General features: G+C 57.0%; 1 protein-coding gene across 1 annotated transcript; it reads right to left on the minus strand.

Moving 5' to 3' along the window:
- Positions 1–2,182: 2,182 nt before the first annotated feature.
- TENT5B (terminal nucleotidyltransferase 5B) lies at positions 2,183–7,556 on the minus strand. The gene is made up of 2 exons (XM_054395226.1): positions 7,389–7,556; positions 2,183–3,481 (listed from the first exon to the last, which is right to left on the minus strand). Exons 1-2 carry the CDS (start codon positions 7,554–7,556, stop codon positions 2,462–2,464), a joined length of 1,188 nt encoding a protein of 395 aa, XP_054251201.1. The 3' UTR covers positions 2,183–2,461.
- Positions 7,557–8,142: the final 586 nt, after the last annotated feature.

Raw genomic sequence — 8,142 nt, forward strand, 5'->3', positions numbered from 1 at the left:
GTACAGGTGTAGGAAAAAAAGGACATTTAAAACACAACTCAAGTGCTAGCTACTGGAATCGTCCCTCTGCCCCTCCCAGGAGGCAGCACAGCATCACTGCAAGGTCGAGAAACAGTTCAGATTCACCCCACACAAAGAGCTCCCAGCACACACACTCCACAAATCAAAAGTGCAATCTCCAGGGAAGCTGCCCCTGCTGAGCTGTTGGCTGTAGGGAATCGTTTGGACATCTCCAAAGGGAAGGAGGGAAGCTGTTTGGATCTGGAGCTGTGGCCAGAGGGTCAGCAGCCTGTCAGAACAGCTCCACATCACCTGTGTTCAGCTGACCTTTAAAATGCAAGAACTGAATTAATCTTCCCTTGAAGCCATGAAGGTGGCACACTGAGGGTCTCCCAAAGCAGCCCTTAGCCACTTTTACCTTGCACTGGAAAAAACAATAATTAAATCAAGCTCCCAGCACAGGGATTTCGGCTCTGGGCAGAGAGGAGTTACTGGGCTATGGCTGAGTCTCCACACCAGCCCTGCCCATGAAGGCAAAGCGGCTCTCCAGGGGGAGTTAGACCTGGCTCAACTACCTGGTTAGTGCCACTGCTTCAGCTCTGGCTGGGCAGGAAGCAAAGCTGACCAATGCCAACCTGGTTAGTTCCTGTTAAGTGCAAGAGCCCCAAATCACCCCCACACCCCTTACTCCCAACTCCACATTGCCCCTGCCCCAAAGAAGGTACCAGAGCTGGCTCTGCACATTCCAAGGATCTAGGTCTTTATTAGAGCATTCCAACTGCCCAGCTGTTACAGGTGTCACAGAACAGCCCCCACAGACCCCCCAGGTTCAAGTTGCTCAAGCACAGCCCCCATGGCAGCAGCACCTCTGGGGGGTGTCTTCCTGCCCACCCCTGCCCCATGCACAGGGCAGGTCTGATGCTTGGGGAGAAGGGGCACAGCACTCCTGGCACCTCAGCAAAACACTGAGCTCCAGGCACCACCAAGGACTCCAGAGCCACCTTGGCCTAAGCTGAAGCCCTCAGGACACCAGAGGGTTTGTCAAGGACACAAAACTTTCTCCTAAGGCAAACTGACTTCTGCACAACCTCCCCTCCCCACCCCCCAAGCTCCACTTCTAGCTAGAGGATGAATTTCAAATGCTTTGTGGCTCACAGGTGGAATCACACAGCTGCAATGAGGCTGCTCATGAAGATAGGACCTGCCTGAGGGCAGGGGCAAGACCCCCAGCCAGGGAGGCTGGAGGAGCTCTGCCTATCTTCAAGAAGGACATGAGGGCCACCAGCCCTCAGCACAGAGACAGCTGGAGAGACCTGACTGGGAACCAGCTGGTTTGTGCTTCAAGCCTCCTCCTCCTCCCAGGTATCCCAGCTGGCCTCTGGCTTTGTGCATTACAAAACCACACTGCATGCCAAAGAAAACAACAAACAACCAACCCCAAACGAGCAGCATTTCAAATTCCCCTAGAAAACACAGGACTGGGTTCAGCAGCCTGGGGCAGGCTCCTGGGCAGATCCTCTGCCTCATCACTGCTGTGCACAGCACACTTGGGCACTGCAGCCCCAGGAGCTGGAGTCACCTCAGCTGTGGGTCCCTGCTGCTTTTTCTCCAGAGCTTTTCCCACCAAGCACTCCACCCCCACCCCATTTTTATTTGATTTTTTAGGAATCCAAAGACCAGCCCTGCTGCTCTGACAGCTCTTTGCTACAGCTGGTCCTCCCCCAGGCAGCAAAAGCCATGCCCAAAACACCTCAGGCAGAACCTGCCAGCCCACTCCTGCTTCAGCCATGTCACTAGAAATGATCTTAAGACCCTCCCTGTCCCAAATCCCCCTGAAAAAAAAAAAAAAACAACACCAACAAACAAACCCCAACAGAAACATTTTTTCCTCTTGGGCCACTCCCCACTCAAGCTCTTGGGATGTTAGCCCCTGCACAGCAAGTGCTGAGGGTTACAGTACAGTTGTGTTTGTTACAGGCACTTAAGAGGATTCTTTGGTCCTTCAAAGGAATTGAGCCACTCTGGCTTCTCTCTCTCCAGAAACCACAAAGTCTGCACAGCTCCAACACCTCCCACACTAAAATCCCAACCAGTTCAGATCTCTTCCAGGGCAGTGCAGCTCTACCTCAGTGTAATTCTACAATCTCCCCTCACACATCCCCCCTTCCCCAGCCCTCCCCACCCTTCCAGAACTCTACAAGCAATGGAATCTTCCCACAAAGGTCCAGGTGCATCCAACCTCCATCACACTGCACCTCCCATCATAGTGTGCAGCAGATGGCTCTTGTTCCAAGCACCTCAGGAACAAGACACTCAAGCAAGAGTCCAGGAAGCTTCCTCTCATTGCAGTTCCAGGAAGGTTTCTGTTGTCTTTTTTTTTTTGTCTTTGTCTCTTTTTGCAACCCTCCCCCCAGTCCCTACTCCAAGGCAAGGAAATACCTCAGAGGAGGACAGCCCTGGCTCAGTTACAGGGCAGCCACGTTGGGTAGGGCTGGTTGCAGGGCAGGAAGGGCTGCACGTGAGTGATGTAGTAGTTGAAGTTTATCTCACTGATGTAGGGAGCTGGCTGGTAGAAGCAGGTAACGTTTGTGACTGTGGGGATGATGTTCTGCTCAGCCAGGACCCTCACAGCCAGCATGGCAATGAGGTTGAGGGTCTGCCTCCTCTCGTGTCCCATGAGGCAGACTGTGCTCTCATTGACCACCCTGTGCAGGGTCATCAGGTAGTCATACCTCTTGCTCTCCATCCCCACAAAGTGGCTCTGGAGGTAGCACTCCAGCTTCCGCTGCTGCTCACCGATGTCAGAGAAGTCTATGAAGAACCTGGAGCACATGTACCTCTGTAGTGCCTTCATGTCCACCTCTGACTTGGGCTTGAAGCCCCTCACCAAGAGGTTGCAGTACTTCAGGAGCCCCCCACCTCTGATCTCCTCCGGGTTCCTGGTGGCGATGACCCTGCTGCGGAGGTGGTCCATGGCCTCCTCGAAGTTCCCATACATGCTCTCCCCAGTCACCGTGGGGTGGAAGTTCTCAGCCATGGGGTTCTCTGAGCACTCCCCGAAGAGCAGGAGGGAATCCAGGATGATCTGGAAGGAGTCCACACTGAACTCGAACTGCCGCCGCAGGGAGTCCACGAACTTCAGCTCCACGTTCTTGCCGCTGTTGTTGGAGAGGGAGATGAGGCTCCAGCGGTCACTCTCGTTGCAGACCTTCACCAGCTTCTGCACATAGGCCTCCTTCAGGGTCATGGGGGTGATCTTGTCCTTGTTGACCCCTTCTGGCAGGAAGTCCAGAAGGCAATCCATGACCACATCTTTGACCAGCTGGAAGACATCCTCGGTCTTCAGATCAACACCGAAGATGAGGTCCAGGTCCTTGTAGCCCAGGCCGCTGTCCTGGTGCAGGATGTGGCTGGCAGCGGAGCCGTTCAGCCTCACGTTGTGCACTGCAACTCCCTTCTGCTCCAGACGGCTGCGCACCACCTGCGGCAGAGACAGGCAGTCAGGGACAGGCAGAGGCAAGAAGGCGCTGCCAGCCCAGTCCCGGCAGCAGGAGCCACTCCCTGCGCCTGGACAGTGCGGGACAGGGAAAGGCAAAGCCAATCCCTCGGGAACAGGGCGTCTGGGAAGGCATCCACAGCCCTACCAGCAGCTGGGGTGGCTCTTGCCTTGCACCAGAGGGCTCTATGCACAGCAGCAGCTGCTCCTGCTGCCAGCACAGCTGTGTGCTCAGCCCTTCCTCCCCCACCAAAGCAGAGAGCTTCTCCAAAACCACTCAGGGTGGTCTCTGCCCCCCTCCAGCCCACCCCCTCAGCCCTTCCAGCCATCAAGCCAAGACCAGTTAGACCACAGGACTCCAAATACCAGTCCCTGCCGATTTCATCAGGGCTGCTCACTTCCCTTGGCCATCCCCTGCCTGTCAGGATGCATTAGAGGTAGATCAAGCTGTCAGAGGCACTCGGCAGCCCCAGCCTGCCCAGGTCCTGTCCTGACTCGTAAGTGTATCCTAACAATTTCCAGTGTGTCAGAGCTTGGTGCTGCCCTTGGCAGGCTATCAAGCACAGGAGGCAGCTTTCATCTCCAGGGTGTTACTCCAGAGATTTCAGGGCTGCCTGCTCAGGCCTGGCACACCCACCAGTACCTCCAAAGCCTTGTTCAGCTGACTGAAGCTGAATCATTTGCCTGATTACTTAACATGCAGGAGGCTGAAATAACCCCAAGACCATGAAACAAACCAGCTGGACACTAGCTTATAATTTGAGTTTAACTGAGCTCCAAGATCCCCAGAAGATTAAGCTCACACCTTCCACCAGAGGCTCTTCCCCTGTCCCATCCTGCTTTCATGTTCCTCTCCGCAATTACCTGGTGTCCCAAGTCCCAGCTCAGGCAGTGCTTGGAGCAAGGTTACAGCTTGGAAGAGCCAAAGCTCAGGATGAAACAGATGAATGGTACCACTGGAAGCCAGTCTGAGCAGGCTGCTCAGCCCTAGCAAGGCTGTCCCAGTTTGGGAGGCCCCCACAAGACTCAGAACTTCAGAGGGGCCAACCCCTGCTTGGCTGACATGGTCCTGAGTTGACAGCTCTGGGTGACATCAGAGCATTGCAGCTCCGTGAGTCTCAGCAGCCACAAAGCTGCCCCTGCACAGGTTTTGCTCAGAAGCAGCCACCCAGGAGGGGAAGGGCTGCAGTACACAACCCTCAGCACATCACGGACCTCTTGGTGACCAAGCTGAAGGCCACAGCAGTGAGGCTCTGCTGCCCCAAGGTGCCCTCACCACCAGAGGATCCCTGGGTACAGGCTGCTGAACATGTTTGAGCCTGGAGGTTGTCAGACCACAGGATGCAGCTTCTCTGCTGATGTTTTCCCTGCTGCTCCCTGACATGAGCCACTACTGCTCAGACCAGAAATGTGCCCAGGCTCCCTGCCAGGTTGACAGTCACATGGCAGGCAACAGCTAACCAGTGAGCCACTCACCATCAGAAGTCTCAAGTCCCCCCAGCACATCCAACCCAGCTGTTTCCCAAAGGTGATAGCCTGAAAATTGAATTTGCTCCTAGAAGGGCCCCAGGGTTATTCCCCCAGATAGAACAAACAGCACCCAGTTGATCCTAGGGAGTTCCCAGTGAGGATTTGCTGCCAGCTGATCAGTCACCAGAGTCACTCACCCAAGGCACAGCTCCAGCACCACTTGTGGAGCTAAGGGTTCCGTGCCATTAGGCTTAGAGAGACAAGATGTAGGTCACAGAGGCATCAGATGCAGAGCTAGGCCCAGCTCTCAGATAAGATCTCATGCCAGATTAATTTCCTAGCCCCAAAGAACATCTGCTTAAGGACCTTCTGGGCACAGCTCAGGACCCATTTCAGACCCCTAAGCTTACTGGAGCTGCCTGGGTTTACAAGTCCCATCTGAGCTGCATTCAGGGAAGGGGAGAGGAAGAAAAAAAAAGCCAACTGCCAAAGGCAGTCTAGTCCCAGATCACCCAAACCACTCCAGCTGGCAGAGAATCAGGAGCAGAGAGCCCTGCTGCTGCTTCCCTGAGGACAGCAGGCTCCAGCCAACCTGTCTCAACCCGAAGCACATCTCTGTGGGTTCAGGTATTTGGGCTTTTTTTCTCCCCCCCAGAGGGTTGGATATTTCCAGGGTTAGGCAGCTGCTGACCTGCTTCCCAAAACAGCAGCTCACATTCCATGTGGTTCAGCTAATTGAGTCTGACAGGCAGCAGCAAACCTCCCACAGCAGCAGCAGCCTGCACTCAGCTGCCTGCCTTTCACCTTACTTGTTCCACATTAGTCAGCCCTCATCCGGGGGCTGCCAGCACAGCTGGGGCAGGAGCACAGCCCTCAGCCACTCCATGCTCCAGGTTGCTGGTGGCAGCATCCTCCCCACCAGCTCTGACACCCAGCTGCTGGAGCCATGGAATCAGACTGGTTTGGAAGGGAGCCTAAAGCCCATCCAGCTCCAACCCTCTGCCGCAGGCAGGGACAACCTCCCACAGGCCCAGGTTGCTCAGAGAGCCCAGCAACAATCACTGGTGGAATATCTGATGCCTCACCATGCTGAGCTTTAACCAAGGCCAAGCCTCACTGGCCTTGCACAACCCAAGGGCAGTGCCCTGCTGGGAGCTCTCCTCTGTCACTCACTCTAAAAGCTTCACCAGCCAAAATTCAGCACTTCTGCCCCCAAGAGATGCAGCAGGAACTCGAGGGATTAGAAACCAGATGAGGCTTTTGCCAAGCAGAGCCTTTCAAACTGCACCTTTCTGTTTTCCAGGCTTAAGTCAAAATATTTCCCAAGCAGCCCAGGCTGCAGAGGTCCTAGGGAGTAGTTTGTTATGAAAGACAGCTCAGTTTTAGCTCCGTGGAGAGCCTTTTTAATTAGAAGCCAAGATGCCTGATTTTACATTTGATGAGTCACTACTGAAGAATGAAGTTGCCTCCCAAACATGAATATGCAGCAGCTTATTCCAGCTGCATTGTTGGGTTAATATTAAGCAGGGTTATTACTCTATGGTTAGGCTAACAGCAGCCCTTTAACAAGATCAAGTCTTTGGCCTGCTCTGGAGCACACAGTCAGTGTGTCAGGAATCAAAGGACACTGAGATTTGATCTGCTTTTTCAATTGCTAACTGCCTGCTACACCACATGAGCCCCACATGTTCAGCAGCACCGAGCCTCTGCCCAGCAGCAGCTCCCTGAACCCTCCTCTGCCACCTGCGTTTGGCAGTTCCTTGGGCACCAAATCGTCTCAAAACGGAGAGGAGGAACACAGCAGGATCCATGCTGCAAGCTGCAACAGTTGCAGGGAGCAGGCAGGAATTTTAAACCGGTGATTTTCCAGAGAAGCCCCTTCAGAGAAGGGTCCTGCGTGATTTACACATCTGCAGGAACCATGCAGCAGCCCCCCAGCCCCACCGAGACCCTCAGCACCGGGCACCGGGGCCAGTCCAGCCTCCAGCACTTCCAGGTGCAGGTTCCTCAGCTTGTAAACCTCCCCGGGAGCATCCCCAGTCCCTCCAGGACTCACCCCGGTCAGCTCAGCACCACAGGGGCCAAGAGCTGTGCGCTGAGCCCTGCGGGCCAGCTCGGGGAGGGGGCAGGCAGAGGGTGCCCGGCCGGGCTGGCTCCGGGCCCAGGGGCCCGGTTACCGCTGCCTCAGCAGTTTTATTTTCTCCCTGACCCCCGCGGGAGCAGGGCAGAGTCCACAGAAGCGGCGGGGCCCGGCTTGCACCACCCCCTCCCCAATCCCAAGCCGTCTCCCGGCGCCCACCGCGGCCTACCAGTCGGCTTCCCAACCCGACCCCCGGGGGGCACCAGCGCCCACCCAGACCTCACCGACCGCCCGGCCCTCACTGCGGCCTACCCGGGCCTGGCGGAGCCCTGCGGCTCTCACCTGGACGATGGTGCGGGGCCTGACGGAGAGCGTGGGGAAGTTTCCTCGGCCGTGGATGGGCACAGCCTCGCCCAGGATCTGGTCCAGCCGCTGCACCTGCTCCCAGGTCAGGACGCTAAAGCGTTGCTCCGAGCCGCCCAGAGCGGGCCCTGCCGCCGCCCCCAGCATCGCCCTCCCCGCCGAAACACCGCCGGAAGAGGAGCCCGAGGGACCCGGAAACGGCCCGAAAAGCAGCCGGAAGCGCCCCGGAAACCAGCCGGAAGCGCCGGGTGCGAGGAGAAATTAGCGGCAACAGCAGGAAAAAAAGACAAACCCCAGGAGCCCGAGGCAGCGGCGAGGCTGCTTCCCGCGGGGGGCGGCGGCGAGGCGCGGTCGGTGCCTGAGGGGAGGCTGCAGCGAACCGGCCCCGCCGCTCCCCACCCGCCCCGGCTGCGCTCAGCACTGCGCTGCCCGCGCCTCGCCGCTGCCTTATATGGGCCGGGGCGGCCGCGCCCCCATTGGCCTGGCCCCGTAGCCAATCCCTGCTCGGCCGCGCCGCAACTCCGGCGCTCTCATAGGTCCAGGGTGAAGGATGGGCCTGGCTTAGGCACCAATCGAAAGGAAAGCTTAGGAAAGGGGCGGGTCCGGCCGGTGGAGCCCCGCCCCTCCGCACGGCGCGAGGCGTGCGGGAATCCCTGCTCTGATTGGGCCAGACGGCGCTCACAGCGACACTCCATTGGTCCCCATCGATCCTCATTGGTCCCCACTGGTCCTC

Source organism: Indicator indicator, chromosome 33 (assembly GCF_027791375.1).
Source record: "Indicator indicator isolate 239-I01 chromosome 33, UM_Iind_1.1, whole genome shotgun sequence".
Taxonomy (NCBI): domain Eukaryota; kingdom Metazoa; phylum Chordata; class Aves; order Piciformes; family Indicatoridae; genus Indicator; species Indicator indicator.

Excerpts from the sequence above, each read along its gene's own strand:
- TENT5B (XM_054395226.1), bottom strand. The coding sequence starts at position 7,556 with ATGCTGGGGGCGGCGGCAGGGCCCGCTCTGGGCGGCTCGGAGCAACGC. Across the intron at positions 3,482-7,388 it reads GGCCCCGCACCATCGTCCAG|GTGGTGCGCAGCCGTCTGGA; the intron begins GTGAGAGCCGCA and ends TCTCTGCCGCAG.